This window comes from Pelophylax lessonae, assembly GCF_965119305.1.
Source record: "Pelophylax lessonae genome assembly, chromosome: 4".
Taxonomy (NCBI): Eukaryota; Metazoa; Chordata; class Amphibia; order Anura; family Ranidae; genus Pelophylax; species Pelophylax lessonae.
Genome location: NC_138771.1, coordinates 239,442,557 through 239,461,941, shown reverse-complemented (window position 1 = coordinate 239,461,941; position 19,385 = coordinate 239,442,557). Strand labels below are relative to the sequence as shown.

The 19,385-nt window shown below is 45.0% G+C and overlaps 1 protein-coding gene across 17 annotated transcripts in view; it reads right to left on the bottom strand.

Moving 5' to 3' along the window:
• The window catches only part of NRCAM (neuronal cell adhesion molecule), a 352,914-nt gene that overhangs the window by 88,776 nt on the left and 244,753 nt on the right, over positions 1 to 19,385 (bottom strand). For all 17 annotated transcript variants that reach the window (XM_082254972.1, XM_082254962.1, XM_082254963.1 and 14 more), the window contains 6 exons: positions 18,200 to 18,331; positions 16,812 to 16,955; positions 16,609 to 16,717; positions 15,273 to 15,439; positions 15,031 to 15,178; positions 4,308 to 4,432 (listed from right to left, as the gene is read on the bottom strand). In XM_082254972.1, the coding sequence (XP_082111098.1) occupies positions 4,308 to 4,432; positions 15,031 to 15,178; positions 15,273 to 15,439; positions 16,609 to 16,717; positions 16,812 to 16,955; positions 18,200 to 18,331 (825 nt within the window). The remainder of the gene's footprint in view (positions 1 to 4,307; positions 4,433 to 15,030; positions 15,179 to 15,272; positions 15,440 to 16,608; positions 16,718 to 16,811; positions 16,956 to 18,199; positions 18,332 to 19,385) is intronic.

Genomic DNA, 19,385 nt, shown 5'->3' with positions numbered 1-19,385 from the left:
GGCATGACTTACGTATGCGTTTTCTTTAGTGCGCAAGCTCACAGGGATAGGGACGCTTTAAAAAATGTTTTTTTCCTATTTATTTTCTTTTTTCTTTTTAACTCTTTCTTAGAAAAAAAAAGTCTGATTACTTTTATAAGTATAAACATCCCTTGTGACAGTAAAAGGCAGTGAAAGGTACTCTTTATGGAGGGATCTGGGGTTTAAAAGACCCCCAGACCCCTTCACTGCACTTCAAAGTATTCAAAATGCTGAAATCTGCATTTTTAAATACTGTCAGTTTTTTAAATCGGCGCCATCGACAGCCAAGTAAAACGGAAAGTGTTGTCGCTTCCGGGTTACTTGATTAAAGGCCCGATCAAAACCGAATCTGGTTTAGTTGGGGACTCTAACCAGTCGGCTGACGTTCTGGCTGGTTGCTTGTGTCTCCTGGTGGGACGGGAGACCCGGGCAGATCTGCGAGAGGCGGCGGGAGGACGCGTCATTCCCACTTGCTGGGATAATGGCCGACCCCGGTACAACCACTTCTTCAAGCCAACGTACAGGTACGTCTGTTTGCGGGAAGTGGTTAAACTATGGTATTTTCATTTTGGACCTGTTTATGAAGAAAAAAATATATTGGCTTCAACCAATCACGTTTTAACACATTCTCTAAGCTGCACTGGGAAAGAAAAAATGCAAAGTGATTGGATGATTTGAAACAGGTACACTTTTCAGAAATCTGAACTAGTATCATTTAGAAACAGATGTAATATTAAAATGTTTATTCAAAAAGTTTAACATATAAATTGTATAGCTACTGTACCTTAACTTATGACTGGGGTAAATACACAAAAGCTGAATATAGCAAATCAGTTAAGAGACAAACTTTTTTTTATTGTTGTTTTTTTTTTATTTATTTATTTATTTTAATCAAGTAAACTAAATATGAAATAATACATAGGAATTGTCTCACATTCATGGCTTTGCAGCCAGAATATTGTAACTCCAAGTATGACCAGAGCACTCTAGAAAACAGTTCTAATTGGAAGTATACATAAAGAGCTTAAACAACAGCTAAATGACTCAGGGGATTGATGTGCATTTAGAATTGGGACTGAAAGGACTGCCATCCAGCATCTTTGCAAACCGAATGTCATGAATGCACTTTGATTTGCATGTTTTTTTGTAAAGTGTTTTTGTACAGTTAATACAAATAATTTTTATTAAGTAATATAAAACACGTTTATAGTAACCATGAAATCTGAAACTATTTGATTCTCTCTGTGACAACCTGACTCATGGTTTCCTCTAGTGTGCATTTTATTAAGGTGGCTATAAATGACCATGATGACTAAATGTATAGCAAGATAGACCTGTACTTTAAAACCATAATATATTTAATATTATCCACTGCTTAACGAAATACATATACCACACAGATAAATCTGGCACATATACACAAAAGACAGCATTACTAAAAACAGAGTGAACTATGGCTTTAAAGAAAAAAATGTGACATGGTAAAAGTTCTGTATTTTTTACAAAAGCAGCCTGGTATGCTTTACTTCTGGACTACCAAATAACTTAAAGCAAAAATATGCTAGTTTAGGGTCCAACAAGGTGTATGTCACCAAGTGGACTTTTCTCTTTAACTTACTTTTTACATTTTTTTTACTGAGCACCAGGAGTACAGCTACATTCCTTATACTCCAACAGGAAAGATATACTTTGCTACACAGCAGCTGCTCTGGTCACCCCTCCCCTCTGCTGTCAATTCACAGAAGGCTTTGCATTATGTGGATGGCTTCACATAATACAAACCCTTCTGTGAGTGGGCAAGGGGGGGGGGGGGGGCAGCCAGAGTGGTTGCAAAGGACTCTGCAACATCAGGATCAGAGACCAAAAGGGCCAGCGTCGGGGCCTTGAAGTATAGCATAGAAGCATATAACAGTGATGGCAGAAAAGAGACCATTTTTTTTTTTTTTTTGCTTTTTAGTAATAGTTTAGAGCTATGTTTGTACCAAGCATCTTTGAAGCCATTAGGTTGACTTTCTGAAGAAGCCCAGCAGAGGGCATAACGCGCACAGGTGGATGAGCCATTACTTTTGGATGTCCTTTGTTTGTATCAGTAACATGTGATGATGACATGCATGGTTTTTAATGGCTTTTGTAAGTATTTTTGGTTTTTAATGGCTTATATTTTGGTTTTTAATGGCTTTTGTAAGTATTTTTTTATGTTACGTTTTATACAATAAATATTCCAAGCAGAGAGCACTATGGTTTTCTTTTATAATTTTTATGGCCGCATATGATTGATTGAGACCCTAAGAGGAGGTGAGAGAAGTCTGCAGAAACCTAGAGGAGGGGTACAATCTTTATGGTGAGCTCTGTAGTGAGGTCATCATTTGGAAGTGAGCAGGTAATTTAGCCAGAGGTGGTGGTCACCGAATTCACTGGATCACATTATTTTCGGATTTTCTAATTTGAACTGTCACTTGAATCATACAGCAGTGGATTGTACATATTGGGACTTTGTTTATCATTGTTCATTTTATTTTTTATTCAATATGTTATTGCACTTATTGATTGCGCTACACCGAATATGGTATATGTTTATTTGTTTTAAGAGTTAAAGGTGAACACACTCTGTCAGGTTTGGACAGCAATCATTTCTTAGCCTCAGTTAGGCTATTTTTTCATACAGGATTCTGGTACTTAATCTAATATTTCATTAATTATATACTGGTTTATATCTCTCTAAATGCAGTCTACCACTGGGGCTGAGAGCTCTTGACAGAATTACTGAGGAACATTGCTTTTGATGTATTGAGGGAGCTATGTACAGCACAGTGACAACCCTCCCATCAGTCATTTCCACCAGTGTTGCAAAGAGAAGTACAGAGACCTAGTGATGATGTAGCTGAGTGTAAAATAAGGATAGTAATGAAAACATAAAAAAAATCATTAGTATGTTGAATAGGGGTTGGAGGAACCACGGTATGTTCACTAGAGGGCGCATGTGAGCTAAATCTGGCTGGCTTACACAGACCGACGGGTTTCAGGAGAGCTGATAGCTGGCTGGGAATCGAGTTTATAGACTTTGACATTGAGGATTTATTAGGGCCTGGCTGCTACTAACCTAAAGTGAGCGTTCTTAATCTTGCTTGTGATTTTATAAATGATTCAGCATAGAGCACTTTGTGGCTATTTTTTATTCCACTGAAAGTATAAGGACAACAGAGGAGAGGCGAAGGTAGAGAGAGGTTGAAAGAAGGAATATCTTGACAGCACCTGGGATGTCCTACTTAGAGATCCATCCTTAAAGATGAGAGTTTTCAACACACTGGCGGGAGTTCCTAATGGTATGAAGAAACTCAGAATATGTTTCGAAATTAAAAAGAAGTACTAAAATAGAGGCAGATGCAAAAAAGGACTGTGGACTATTTGGACATTTTTTTAAATGAAAGGACCACTTGGTATATATATTTTGTGTGGATATTGCTGATTTATTTTGGGATGAAGTGTTTGGTCTTAAAGATCACAACTTTAAGATTCTAGCGCTGCACCATTTTTTGTTTTGTATAAAAAATATGAGCAGAATAAACTTAAAGTGATTGTAAACCCTCAGTTTAAAATAGAGTAGCAACCTATTCAGTTTAAAATAGAAATAAAAGGCAAAACATCTGTGTGTAGATATAAAAAACATTATAAATACCTTTTTCTCTTTTTTATAAGTGATCTATTCCCTGTGTTCTCAACAGCATTAGAGGTGGTGGAGGAGAAGCTGCAGCACACTGATCTTCCCAGTGAAAGGCTGTGCAGGGGGGGGGCATATCAGGACAAGTCTGATCATTGGAGGAGAGCAACCTGAGTTTCCAGCATAGCTAGAGAACTGACCACGCTTTGCTCTCATGCCTACTGTGGCCAGTTTTCAATAGGAAAGCAGAGGCACTGACAGGAACACCAGGGATTTTACACAAAGGAAGAAATACAAAGAGAACAGGATACGTTTTCATACAAGTACATGGTAAAGCAGGCACATATCAGGAATATGAAATTTTGGATTTACAAAGGCTTTAAGTATATCTAAAACCTAACCTAACTTTAGTATACCTGAAACCCTGAACTAGCAAGCCAATACTTGCTTTGCAATGACCGTATTGGCCAAAATCATGTTAGTTCTCTTGAATGTTATCAGCTATCAACATGGGTAAAGTAATAATTACAACAAGCTTCACTGAGCATATATTTTCTAATGCCGGGCCAGTTTAAATGTAGTAAAGACAAACTGAAAGCCCAAATGAAAGACACTAGTTATGTCTTACCAACAACAGTGAGCACTGCACTGGCGGAGGTGCTGTCCAAGGTAGTATTTGCTACACAAGTGTAAGTGCCTTTATCCTTGTCTGTTATGTTCTTGATAGTCAGACGCTCCTTTTCGACAATGAATCTAGAAAGAAAAGATTGTTAGTTTACATTTAATTTGTGTAGGGTAGTTAATGTTTCTATGATTATAGATTTTTAATAAATCATTTTTAGGCCTATTTAATATGAGATTGTATATAGTATAATGACCAAGCAACAATTATCCAAAACATCCAAATTGCAGCATCCTGTAGTCAGCAATGGTCAATGGTTGTCATGGGCTTCAGCACCTAATAAATAAACCACTGTTCATATACTGAAAATTAAAGAATGGGACTACACCTTTAAGAACTAGTAAAGCATTTGCTTATCTAAAAAATTCAGTGCATTAAGAGGGCACCCTGTAACCCTGAGCAGTTGCTGCATAATTTGCATAAAAAGAGTGAAAAAGCCCTTCCACAAATCAAAGCTACAGCCTTCTGAGAGTAAGGGTGGAAATTCTGAAAGATAACATTGTTCTCTATAGTTTCACACTTGTCAGTGAAATGAGTGATGAGGACCTCTATGATATACAGTATCTCACAAAAGTGAGTACACCCCTAACATTTTTGTAAATATTTTATTGTATCTTTTCATGTGACATTAAATAAATTACACTTTGCTACAATGTAAAGTAGTGAATGTACAGCTTGTATAACAGTGTAAATTTGCTGTCCTCTAAAAATAACTCAACCCACAGCCATTAATGTCTAAACCACTGGCAACAAAAGTGAGTAAACCCCTAAGTGAAAATGTCCAAATTGGGCCCAACTACCCATTTTTCCTCCCCGGTGTCATGTGACTCTTTAATGTTACAAGGTCTCGGGTGTGAATGGGGAGCAGGTGTGGTAAATTTGGTATCATCGCTCTCACTCTCTCATACTGGTCACTTGAAGTTCAACATGGCACCTTGTGGCAAAGAAGTCTCTGAGGATCTGAAAAAAGACTTGTTGCTCTACAAAAAGATGGCCTAGGCTATAAGAAGTTTGCCAAGACCCTGAAACTGATCTGCAGCACGTGGCCAAGACCATACAGCAGTTTACCAGGACAGGTTGTACTCAGAAGAGGCCTCACCGTGGTCGACCAAAGAAGTTGAGTGCACGTGCTCAGCATCATATCCAGAGGTTGTCTTTGGGAAATAGATGTATGAGTGCTGCCAGCATTGCTGCAGAGGTTGAAGGGGTGGAGAGTCAGCCTGTCAGTGCTCAGACCATAGGCCACACACTGCATCAAATTGGTCTGCAGCTGTCGTCCCAGAAGGAAGCCTCTTCTAAAGATGATATACAAAAAAGCCCACAAACAGTTTGCTGAAGACAAGCATACTAAGGGCATAGAATATTGGAACCATGTCTTGTGGTCTGATAAGACCAAGATAAACGTATTTGGTTCAGATGGTGTTAAGCGTTTGTGGCGGCAGCCAGGTGAGGAGTACAAAGACAAGAAAGAAAGAAGTGTGCTGTGAATAGACAAGCTCTCTGCTAATCTATTTATAGCACCCACCCCGACAAAAATTTCAGCCTGGTTTTATCACTGCAGATATATATGTGCCTAGCTAAAATTTGATGGATCAGGTTTACATCCACTTTAAAGGCATGATAAAATTGGATTTTTTTCTTACCGTAAAATCTTCTTCTCTGAAGTTCATTGACGGACACAGTCTCTGTTCTTCATAACAGTAGGGTTATACCATCCCCTACAGGAGTAGGACACTAGGCAAAAAAAATGTTCTGGCTACACCTATGGGCAGTCCCAGGAGGTATACTCCCCCTCTCTGCTATAGGATGTCAGTTTTGTAACAAAGCAGTGTCAGAAAAAACAATACCCAACTCAAAATAGAGGGGCAGGTACTGCGTCCGTCAATGAACTTCAGAGAAAAGGATTTTACAGTAAGACAAAAACTGAATTTTTGTAAAATCTTACCTGTAAAATTCCTTTCTCTGAGTCCTCCGACAGTCGCCGCCACTTCATATTCATCACTAATGGGGTTATTGACCTTTGCTCCGCAGGAGTAGCTAGGCAACAAAATTTGTTAATATCAAAGCTTTTAGCATATCCCACCCCTAGGGGGTGGTCCCCTCAGTCAATACCTCCCTGCTTCCTGCATTCCCAACTCAGTTTCAGTAGCATAGCAGTAGAGTACATAAACAAACCCCAAAAGAGGGGCGGGGGCGGCGACTGTCGGAGGACTCCGAGAAAGGAATTTTACAGGTAAGATTTTACAAAAATTCCGTTTTCTCTTACGTCCTCCGACAGTCGCCGCCACTTCATATTCATCACTAATGGGGACGTCCCATAGTAGTGTAGACATGAGGGGTGGGAAAAAACGCAGCCGCGCCTAAAGCAACGCAGTACCCACATCAGAGAAAAAGGAACCTTACCAAAGTAAGAGAACCAACTGGGCAACAGGAAAACGTGCTCAACAGGAGCAACAACCCAGGAAAACAAGTAACCAAGGGATAAATACATCCCAACAGCCAAGGACCCAAAACAAGGGACCCTAAGGCACTGCCGCACTAAGAACTTTGCGGCCAAAGGAAGCATCCGCCGATGCCTGAACATCCACCTTGTAGAATTTGGAGAAGGTGTGAACTGACGACCAAGTCGCCGCCTTACACACCTGGGCCACAGAAGCCCGATGATGACAGGCCCAAGACATACTCAGAGATCTGGTAGAGTGCGCCTTCACAGGTACGGGAGGAACCTTACCCTTCAAAGCATAGGCCTGCTCAATGGTCTGCCTAATCCATTTGGCGATGGTGGAAGCCGACGCCGCCATGCCCTTCCGAGGTCCCCCAGGAAGGACGAATAGGGAATCCGACTTGCGAAAGGATTTAGTCGACGACAGGTAAACCCTGATCGCCTGAACAACATCCAAGGAATGTAAAGCCACCTCCTTCGGATGTTTTGGCCTCGCGCAAAGCGAAGGCAAGACAATGTCCTCATTGAGATGAAATTCCGAGATCCTCTTCGGAAGAAAAGACGGGTTAGGTCGCAAGACCACCTTATCCAAGTGAATCACCAAATATGGAGAGTTGCAGGACAAAGCAGCCAGCTCCGACACTCTGCGAGCTGAAGTGATCGCCACCAAAAACGCAACCTTCTTGGACAACAGAGGCAACGAGATCTCCCTGATCTTTTCAAAAGGAGCATGTTGCAACACGTTCAGAACAAGGTTCAAGTCCCATGGAGGCAAAGGCTCCCTCCTAGGAGGGACCAGGTGTCGCACCCCTTGAACAAAGGTGCTAACCAAAGAGTTAGACGCCACAGGGCGTTGAAAGAGAACGGCCAGTGCAGAAATCTGACCCTTAATCGTGGCCAACGCCAAACGCTGTTCCACGCCCGTTTGAAGGAAAGCCAACACTCTTGAAACCGAGTATGAGCGAGGGGAATACCCCCTGGACTCACACCAGGCAAAGTAAGCTTTCCAAGTACGGTAGTAAATTTTTCCCGAAGAGGCTTTTCTAGCCTTGATCAAAGTGGGAATGACCTCAGGGGATAGACCCCTATCCTTCAGGACCTGGCTCTCAACAGCCAGGCCGTTAAAGCCAGCGACTGTAAAGCAGGATGGAATATCGGCCCTTGAGACAGAAGGTCTTCCCGAAGCGGCAGGCGCCACGGAGCGTCGACTGCCAGATTTACGAGGTCTGCGTACCAAGACCGGCGAGACCAGTCCGGTGCCACCAGAATCACCGTGTGCGGTTCCGCGGCCAACCTGCGAAGGAACCTGGACAGCAGTTGAATCAGTGGAAAGGCATACATCAGACGATACTGATGCCAGGGCGCCACTAACGCGTCTGCCCGAGGATCGCGCGTCCTTGCCACGAACCTTTCCACCTTGTTGTTTAGACGAGACGCGAACAGGTCCACATCTGGGGAACCCCACTTCGCACACAACATCTGGAAGACATCCGGGTGAAGGGACCATTCCCCCTGGTCCAAGGTCTGGCGACTCAGATAATCCGCCTGCCAGTTCTCCACCCCCGGAATGTGAACCGCCGTTATCGCCGGGACGTGTGCCTCGGCCCAAGACAGAATGTCGGCCACTTCCCGAGCCGCGCGGGCACTCCTGGTGCCCCCTTGGTGGTTGATGTAGGCCACCACTGTGGCATTGTCCGTCTGCACCCGAACCGGACGGCCCTGTAGCCTGTCTGTCCAACGCAGAAGACATAGAGCTATCGCTCGCAATTCCAGAATGTTGATCGGAAGGGAGGATTCCTCCTCCGACCAAGTTCCCTGGGCGGACAGAACGCCCAGAACACCACCCCAGCCCGACAGGCTGGCATCCGTGGTGATCACCGTCCACGAGAAAGGGCGAAAAGACTTGCCCCCCGACACCGCCGGGGACCGGAGCCACCACAGAAGATCCCTTCTGGTATGATGACTCAATGAGATCCGTAGATCCAGAGATTGCGGTCGCCCGTCCCACTCGGCCAGAATCTCCGCTTGGAGACCCCGCGTGTGAAACTGGGCAAAAGGTATCGGCTCGAAGGCCGAGACCAGCAATCCCAGACACCTCATACACGTCCGGAGGGACAAGAACTGATTGACCCTGAGGGACTTGACTTCGTCCAGAAGCGTCCGGAGCTTGTCTTCCGGCAGGAAGACCTTCGCTTGAACAGAGTCCAGGATCATCCCCAGGTAGGGAAGAGGAACCGACGGACACAGAGTCGACTTTGGAAAATGTATCGTCCACCCGAACTCCTGCAGAGTCTGCATCGTGATGGACAGGTCGTTCACCAGGCCCTGACTGGTCGCAGACCGAATCAGGATATCGTCCAGATACCCCAGGACAGAAATGCCCTGGGCTCTCAATAAAGCCAGAACCGGCGCAAGCACCTTGGTGAAAACCCGCGGAGCCGAAGCGAGACCAAAGGGTAACGCCACGAATTGGTAATGATCCTCCGCAATGGCGAATCGAAGGAACCTCTGGTGACCCTCGAAAATGGGGATGTGAAGGTACGCATTCTTCAAATCGATGGAGGCCATGAATTCCCCCGGAACCAGGGCAGCCACCACTGAGCGCAGGGATTCCATGCGGAACTTGCGAACCCGCACAAAGTGGTTCAGAGCTTTCAAGTCCTGAATCGGACGTACCTTGCCCTTCTTTCTGGGCACAGTGAACAGATTGGAATAGAACCCCTGAAATCTGTCCCGATGAGGCACCGGAACCACCACTCCCTGGGCCCGCAGGTCCCGCACCGCCAGATGCAGATCCTGCAAGCGCTCCGGAGATAGCTGAAGGTTTGTGGGGAAAAATCTGCTCGCCGGCCGAGAGAGAAACTCGATCTTGTATCCAGATCGAACGATTTCCTGAACCCACCGGTCCCGAATGCGGTCCAGCCAGGGTTGAAGAAAACCGAGCAAACGTCCCCCCACCCCAGAACTGGGTGAGGGCGTCCCTTCAGGCCGTGTTGTAATGGGCAGCGGACCCGGACTGGCCGGACTTCTGCTTACCTGTCCACGGCTTCTTCTGGGAGCCTTGGCCTTTGAAGGGCTTGCCCTTATAGTGCGACCGAAAGGCACGAAAGGACCCTTGAGAGGACCTAAACGAGGTATTCTTCTTACCACGAACAAACTTATTCTTGTTAGATTGGGGCAAGAGAGTGCTCTTACCCCCATAAATTCCCTTTATCAGAGTATCCAAAGAATCGCCAAAAAGGCGAGATCCCGCGTAGGGCAAATTAGCCAAAGTCTTGCAAGAAGATTGGTCAACAGACCAACATTTCAGCCATATCAGGCGACGGTTCAATACCGCCACACTTGAAAGACGTGCAGCCAAAGGGACTAAATCTAAGTCCGCATCACACAAATACATGAAACCCTGATGAATTTGATCCACCATAGCCAAAGTCGTCGGCGAGGCAGAGTCAGCCACCAGGGTGCGCCTGAGCACCTGCGTCCAATCCGCAATAGCCTGGGCTGCCATAATGGAAGCAATAATAGGCTTCAGCATAGAACCAGCAACCGTATAGGCATGACGGGCCAGAGACTCCAATCTCCTGTCCTTAGGGTCCCGGAACACCGGGGTATCCTCAGCAGGGATCGCAGTGGATTTATTCAAAACTGCCACCGCGTGATCCACCTGAGGCGGCACACACCAACGGTCATCAGTGGTGGGTGTAAATGGATAACGCAGCTTGAACCTACTCGGCTCAGCAAAAGGTTTCTTTAAATTGCGCCATTGCTCATCAACCGCGCGCTGAAATTCCGCAGAGCAAGGAAAAACCTGCGACGTTTTGCGTTTCCTTTGCGTCCCATAAGAGGACATCAAAGCAGGAGGACATGGTTCATCCTGCAAATGCAGTGTTTGCTTGATAGAAGCAACCAACTCATCCATGAGTGCAAGCTCTTCAGACGAGCCAGGGGGAGAATTATCAACCCCTTCTACCTCAGCCTCCCCCTCAGACCCCACAAGGTCTAGAGATGAGTGAGACCCTGAGAAGGGCACTCCAGCCATAGCAGCCCCATCGCCCTCTGAATCAGAGGAAATAGACACTCTGGGCCGTTTGGTGGATCAATCAGCCACCAGCATCTGCACCTGAGCAGCCAAGTTCGCCACAATAGCAGCCAGATCAGCCCCCTCGGGGGATGCAGCAGCCCCTTGGCCCCCCACCAAGGTGGGAGGAAACTTGCAATCCTGAGAATCCCTGCCCCAGCAAAAGTAGAAAAAAAGGAGTACTGCCCCTTTAAGACCGCGGCGAGCGTAGCCCACCGCACCCTACTGAATACACCGACCCCCACAGGGATAAGAACACTGGGCAAGGAATACAGGAAAAGGAAAGGTAAAAACCTGGAGAGATCACACAGGCTGCTGCCACCAATCGCTGTCCCAGAGCAAAAGGAAGTGATGCAATGACTGACCGCCCTATAAAGCCTATGTAAGGCTACACAAACATGGCCGCTCGGCTGAGGATTCCTTAGGCAAAGAGAAAATGGCGCCGACATGTGGCCTGATCGATCGCCGCCAAAATGGCGATGATTGGCGCCAAAACGCCGCGCCGTACCACACAGGACCGGTCACCATAATTTTTCCGCAAAAAAATGGCGGGCCGCAGTAGCGATCGCCGCACATCATGTCTAAGCCCAGACTGCTTCATGCATGCACACAGCAGAGCGCGAGAGCCCCCCCCTCGCAGCCCACAGACAGACAACTATTCCACACAGGAATCTGACAGGGAGCTCAGCATTTACACAGACATGCAGGGTCACACAGTCCCAGACTGACACCCAAATAGACAGGTCCCCACATAGATTTACACTTACCAGTCCGGATGGCGTGGGGAGCCTTCTCCAGCGACCAAACCGCTGCACAGAGGACAGGGAGTGTCGCAGCCAGGACGCAGTGGAATCGCGGTGCGAAACCGCAATGGCGTCCAGTGAGGTAGCCACCTCACCGATAGCATCCCTGCAGCAAACAGGGATGGGTCGTTCAATATGCCAGGGAAACCTGAGCTGAACGCTCGATGGCAGGCTGGGAAGCCCCTGGCCCTGAACCCTGGGATCCAGGGTGGCCAGTCCGAGACCCAGCTCCGCATGATCATCTTCATCCGAAGAAGCTAACTAATGCTGAAAAATAACAGCTAAGCAAAAGAAAGAGAAAAAAACTCAAAATAAAATCAAAAAGAGAATAGAGGCTGAGACTGAGAGCCCCAGCACAGGAACAGCCTACTACTCCTAAGCTAGGCATTTGAAACTGAGTTGGGAATGCAGGAAGCAGGGAGGTATTGACTGAGGGGACCACCCCCTAGGGGTGGGATATGCTAAAAGCTTTGATATTAACAAATTTTGTTGCCTAGCTACTCCTGCGGAGCAAAGGTCAATAACCCCATTAGTGATGAATATGAAGTGGCGGCGACTGTCGGAGGACGTAAGAGAAAATCCAATTTTCTCTATCGTTCATTTATGGACGTAGTCTCTGTTCTTCATAACAGTAGGGACGTCCCCAAACAGTGCCATAAAAATGAGGGGTGGGAACAGCAGAAAATAATTCCGCAAGGCTGAACCATAGCCAACCAGGCAACATAGGACTCATCAGAACAAGATGAGACCGACCTGAAGATCCTCCCTGAGAGGAAGTCTCCAAGGAACGTCTGCGACTAGCCTGACCAGGTCAGCGTACCGAGGCCAGTCCGGAGCCACCGGAATCCCTTACGCCTCAATCCTGCAAAGAAGTTTTGGCAGCAACTTGAGAGGGGGAAAGGCATACGTCAGCTGATAGTGACCCCACGGAGCCACCTCTCCGACGTCTGCCAGTGGGCCACAAACCTCTGCACTTTCCTGTTGATATGAGACGCCAACAGATCTACTTCTGGAGTGCCCCAACAAAAGCATAACTGCTGGAACACCTCCGGATGGAGAGACCATTCCCCTTGATCCAAAGTCTGCAGACTGAGGTGGACTAGGTAAAGCCTGTTCGCTCTCAGCTCCAGAACATTGATCGGTAACCTGGATTCTTCCAGGGACCAGACTCCTTGAGCAGAAAGCTTGCCGAGAAAACCTCCCCATCCGGACAGACTGGCATCCATGGTGACAACTGTCCAATTGGGAGAAAGGTACTCTTACCCCCATGTAAGACCTTTGATAATGTCATCAAAGATAGCCCCAAACAGGCGATCACCTTGAAAAGGTAGATCAGACAAGGCCTTCTTGGAGGTCTGATCCACAGACCAGCATTTTAGCCAAAGTATATGCCGAACAACCACTGCCGACAGCCACAGACACACCAGAAATTCCAGCCCCTGAATCAACTAGTCTGCAAATGCAGGGGGGAGATGTTCCCCCTCCGGGTCACAGCGTAGTAACTTAGCTCATTCAGTCAAGGTTTGTGACACAAGGGCAGTAGTAAACACCGGTCTGAGTGCAGACTCCGCCAGGGAGTACATATTGTGGGCCACACACTCTGCCTTTCTTTACACCGGATCCTTAAAGGACAGAGGATTCTCCACTGGAATCATGGTAGCTTTATTCAGTCTGGAGACCGAAGGGTCCACCGTAGGTGGCACAGTCCACTTCTTTATAAGGGACTCCTCAAAGGGGTAGCGTCTAGGCACCCCAGGGGGATGCTTTGGCCGGTCCCACTCTTTCTTGACCATGTTGTCAAAATACGTGGGAAAGGGGAAAACCTTTGCCGCTCTGGATGGCTTGTGAGTGCCAAACATAACCTGTGCCTCAGTCACAGCTGCGTCCTCAATTTTTAGGGTCTCAAGCACAGATACAACCAGTGCTTTGGTACTTCGCCCCTTAAAGGCCACCTCCACACGGGACACAAAAGATTCCAGGACCACCGACAGTGCATATATGGATGGCTGGGATCTGCGGCCTCTGAGAGGGGGTCAGGTGGGGAAACATGCTCCACAGGGTCCATGTCGCACCAGGGAAACCCGCAGAAAAAGTTTGAAAAAAAACTTTTTTTTTTTTTTTTTAGGAACGTCCCATCATGCTAAAGTGCCCCCAAGAAGTCAGCCACAAAGCACTGAAGACCCTCAGCAGAGAGAGAGAGACCCCCCAGACTCACCACCCACACCAGAGATGCACCAGGAAGGCTCAGGATGTCTGTACAGCACGTGTCTGCAGCGATATTGATCAGAAGAAAAAAACCTGAGTGTCAGCACCAGGGTATGGGGAGCGGCTCCACCGCCAAAAAACGCCTCTAGGGACACCAAAAACATGGCCACCATTGATTTTCAATGGGGATCCACCGCAAAATGGGTGCCATGCTACAGAAACATGGCAAGCCAGTCTTATATGACAGGTCCCAGAGGGGACCCCCCCAGCCTTCTGGATGGGATCGACAGGATGGGGGGCCCTGGTCATAACAGGTGAGTCCCCCCTGCACGATTGATCGTCCGTTTGCCGGTGGCGCACCCCCCACCCTCATCGGCATGATGCCCAGTCCCAGCTCCCAGGGTTAGCTGCACGCGCCCCATATCCCCAGTAGGTGAGGGTAGGAGGGCGGGGAAGGGGGACCGGTAAGGGAGAGTGTGTGACAGGACAGAGGGGAATCCCAGGGGTCCAACCATCCTAGGGATGGGCCCACGTCCACCCCAAAACCCACCAGGGGGAGAGGGGGGAACAATTACTCACCATACCTGGAACAGGCGGGCGCCATCTCCTGACAGATCCTCTCTCCACCGAAGTGGGGGGGCTGTCGGCCAATAGGAACACTGCGACTCGGGCCTAGACCCAGTCGCGTGCGACCTGGCGAGATGTTCAACTCACAGGGCCAGTCCCCGTCCGGTGGGACTATGTTGCGGCCAACCTAGCTCGGAGCTGGGGTCTGCGTGTGCTCGCTTGCCAGCTGGGATGACCACTGGATCTATATATCCAGCCCGTCAACCAGATCCAGCTTAGTTGCTTGTAGATCTCTCAGGAAAAAAATTCCAGAGAAAAAAAATTAACTCCTGACTAGGCAGATTAAAACTGACATCCTATAGCAGAGAGGGGGGAGCATACCTCCTGGGACTGCCTATAGACGTAGCCAGAACTCCTGTAGGGGGCAGTGTAACCCTACTGTTATGAAGAACAGAGACTGCGTCTGTCAATGAACGATAGAGAAAGTCATCTTCTACTCTCTATGAAGTCCTCTGACCAATTATCTCACATTGCATACAGTATATATTGAGTTACTGAAAAATCTTGCAATACCTATCATCAATGGGCAGGTCACTGTTGTCTTTCAGCCACAGCACTTCTGCTGCTAGTGTAGGATCGTGCTTAACTTTGCATTCAAAGGATGCACTACCATATCTCTGAATCACTTTGTATTCTGGTTGAGAGATAATCATTGTTGGATCTAAAAAGCAAAACAGAATAAATTATACATGTGTATTCCTAAACATATCCTGAGTCTCCAATTTGATGTGTTTAACCTATGAATCTTTCATTACCTTTGACTTCAAGCTCGACAGTTTTTTGGTCTGTTCCTAATTTATTTCTGGCTACACATGTGTAGGTCCCAGTGCTGTCTTTCTGGGCAACAGGCACTTCTAGTGTCCCATTATCATGGAAAATATACCCGTTACCATACAGAACACTGGATTGCATGCCTTTAAACCTTCAACAGAGAATAAACACATTCAAAATTATGAAGAATAAAAGAGAGAAATATTTGTTACTGTATTGCAAATGAATACATATCTAAAAGGAAAACTGAAAAAAAAAGACAGCAATTGCCAACCTTTCCTGAAAATGCTAGTTGCCTAGTTAACTCTGGTTTTAGTACTTTCCAAGTTACTGACCTGGAACAGGCATACAGATCAGTTCATTCTTAGCTTACCATTAAAACGGCTGCCCAAGGATTTGAAATCAAAGTTGTACATCTAAACCACAATAACCTATCTTGGGAAACTGTCAATATAATCATTACTGGAGTACGAAACAATAAGGGCCCATCTTGACCTGTCCATTTCAATGCATTGCATTATGTGTATCCATAAACTCCTGTAATGTTGCATAAAGTGCATTGCAATAAGGCAGCCTATTCAAATGAATGGCTGTTAATGCACCAGAACAGGTAAAAAAAAACAGACGTGCAGAATCTTTTTATGGCACAGCGCACCACAACATCCAGTAGTCCATTACTGTGTGTTGTATTACACTGTAATGCATGAGTGTTGGAGTTTCTTTTCTTTGTGCATTGGAGTGTCATTCAAACTGAAGGAGACCGCAATGTGCTAATGCCCATAACACAAAACTGTGATTCGGCCCTCAGTGTAAGGAAAGCAAACCTACTAAGTACAAGCTGGCATATTTATCAGGTGCCAACATATTAGAATATTTAAATTAGAAGTAATAAAAATTGCAAATGTCACCTGTGCATGCTGAAATGTTTTATTAGTAAAATTGCAAATGTCAGAAATATGATTTTGCACTAGGTTACTTATAGCATCTACAAAAATATTAGCTTAAAGATCATTTTAAAGGCTAACTCCAGCACAAAATATTTTTTTCTATTTTTGAGTGAAGAGGGGTTAGAACAATTCTCAGGTTTACTTTGCTTTCTGTAACCGGGCAAATTTCTGCTTACTTTCTGTTTATGTGATAATAGGACATTTAGGGCACAATTGTCAATGGGAGGTTCTAATCCTTCCCCACTCCACTAGACAAAGTGCTTTTGTTAAGGTCTGTGCTTTAGCTGTATTTTGGCTTTAAGTCCCCTGTATTGTATGAATGTTGTATACATTATAGCAGTATTTTAATAAAATACAGAACCTTTTGCCTTACCATTCTATATGAGGAATAGGTGACCCAAAAAAGGGGCAGTCAAGAAGAGCAGCTTTATTAGCAATGACTTGATAAACCTTCTTTGATGAAAGGATCCGCGGCTTCTCAGCTAAAACAATAAGCACATTTTGCTAATAAGAAATTAAATAAAATAATATATATGTTACCATCTATAACAAAGATATAACAATGACTTGTCTTACCTAGAACATTTACAAATGCATTTGCCAACTGGTAGCCATATATATTAGAAACATTACACTGGTAGACTGCGCTAGCTCGTTCTTGCACCTTTGAAAACATCACTGTATCCCCTTCTACTCTTCTGCTCGGGTCATGAGGAGCCACTGCGGAAACATATGACAGGTTATGTGTATTGTGATCAGTTTTAAATGCCACAAAAAATACATTTTTAATAATTTTAGAGACAAAAGTTACAAAGACATTTGGCTACTCAACAAGGCTTTTTTATTCATGAGAACATGAGCTAGACGGACAAAGCAGCCTTGTGACTCATAGTTTTGCTATTATTTCCAAAACAGTTGTCCAATGAAGATGTCTCCCTCGGTTAATTCTTTAACTGTCATAAGAATCATCCTTATGTCAGGTAAACTGCTAACATTGTATCACTTTTGAATGTGACTGCAAGGTCAAAGACCTGCTTGGCAGAGAAGCAGATCTATCATGGCCATAACAATGCTTAAAAGATTGTATTTGGTAAGGCAAAGTAATAAAAAAAAAACAGTTATGTTGGCCTTCAACAGGGTAGTTCTCTAACAGCTATAACCGTTTTTGGTTACAACCAGGTTTTGAACATAATCAAACCAATAAAGGCAACCTACCATTATATCTATTTACAGCATAGTATTTAATATATATACACAGTATAAAAAGGAAAAGTCGCACACCTATGATATCTTTGCAAGTAAAAATGTAATCAGTTGACAAGCTCCAGCACATGGCCCAGCCCCCAGAACCACCCCTCTAGCATCTTTCCCCCAATGAGGGGGAGATCATAGAGGATGTCTAGGATTAAGCTTATCAGTGGAGGAGTGGTGAACTCCAAGCAAGCACCTGATTCCAGCATGTTAAGGGAGTGCTTTGAAGGTTGTGGTACGCTTTTATTTTATCCTACAAACAAAATGAGAGAGGGGTTGCAATGTTTATTGCTCACTACACAGCGTATAAATTCAAAGAAATTTCAGGTATCTCTGCCCTTTTTCGAGCTTGATAAAGGGAAGGAAAGCCTAATACATTGCTTGATTTATTTGTGCTTTATTGAGCAAAAATACCACTCTATGTGCTGCAGTCACTCTCTCTTTTTGTTTATTTTTGGTGGTTTCTTGTTGGTGTGGTCTACCCTCAAAAAAAATCTATCTATCTATCATATGCTTATATGGCAGTGATGTTGGTAGGTTATCCTAATGCTGTCAATCAGTTTGCAATGGATATCTGCAACAAATTTCTACAAATGGAATGCCTCTGTAATCTGATTGTATGCACAGTGTATTTTGAGTCCTGGTATGGAATAATGTAATTGTCCTCTTTAATGCACAAGGTGTGTAGTAAACAAGAGTTCTGTATTACATACAATCAATTGCTACTCCGTTTATTAGCCATGTAATAGAGGGAGGAGGATTTCCGTTGGCTCTACAAATCAATGTGCCATCCTCTCCTGGTGACAATACAAGATTCTTAGGTCCAGTGATCCAGTAAGGTGCAGCTGCAAAAGAGACCAACAGAGGAGTAATCAACAGGTATTTCTGGGAAAATCAAATTATATCCCAAACCATCTAACAAGTAGTTCACATGCTGTTAGCTATAACAAAATGTTTATAGACTTAACTTTATGTTTGCATATACAGAATTAGTTCACATGAAGCTTAATCCCCGAACGTCTGCCCTTATTTCGAGCATATCCAAGCTCTGGAGAGTGGCTGTGAACCCTAATGTAAATTTTAGACATTTATTTAAGCAAACACAAACCCAAGGATTCATGCAAACAAGTTTGAAAATTCAGGACAGAAAGCTTAGGGATTCATTAACTACCCTGAAAGTTATTGCTGAGTGTGACATTTATCAAATACAGCATGTATAATCCTTCAAATGATGTGCCATTGGCTCCTGCTGCTGTCAAGGTCAGTGAGCCAATGAGAGAGAGGAGCTGGGCCGAGACGCGGCTCCATGTCCGAATGGACACACAGTGCAGCGGCTCTGCTCTGGTGCCTCCATAGCAAACTGCTTATTGTGAGGGCACTTGGCAAGGGGGAGGAGCCAGGAGCGCCATAGAGGGACCCGAGAAGAGGAGGATCTGGGCTGCTCTATGCAAAACCACTGGTAAGAGCAGGTATGTATAACATCTTTGTTCTTTTTAAATGAAAAAAAAAGATTTTGGTATCACTTTAATACATTCAATATGTGTTTTTGGGTTTAATACCACTTTAAGACATGCACAGCCTTACAGATAAACCATTACAGACAACCCCCGGGATACAAACATCTGTCTTACAAATGACTCCTACTTACAAACGGAGGGAGACAACAGGAAGGGAGAGGAAATTTACCCCTAGGAAGGAAAATTAACTCCTGTAACAGTTGTCATGGGAAAAAGGTATCTCCACTGAAGCTTTATCATCAATTCTTGTTTCCACAACCACACAAAATCTTTAAAATCCAATTGTTTTAGGGACAGAAAGTAAGGTGAAATCTTCTGAACAGGGTCATAGACAGCAAAACAAATGGTACAGGGGTGTTAACCTTTTTCTATACTATCCAAA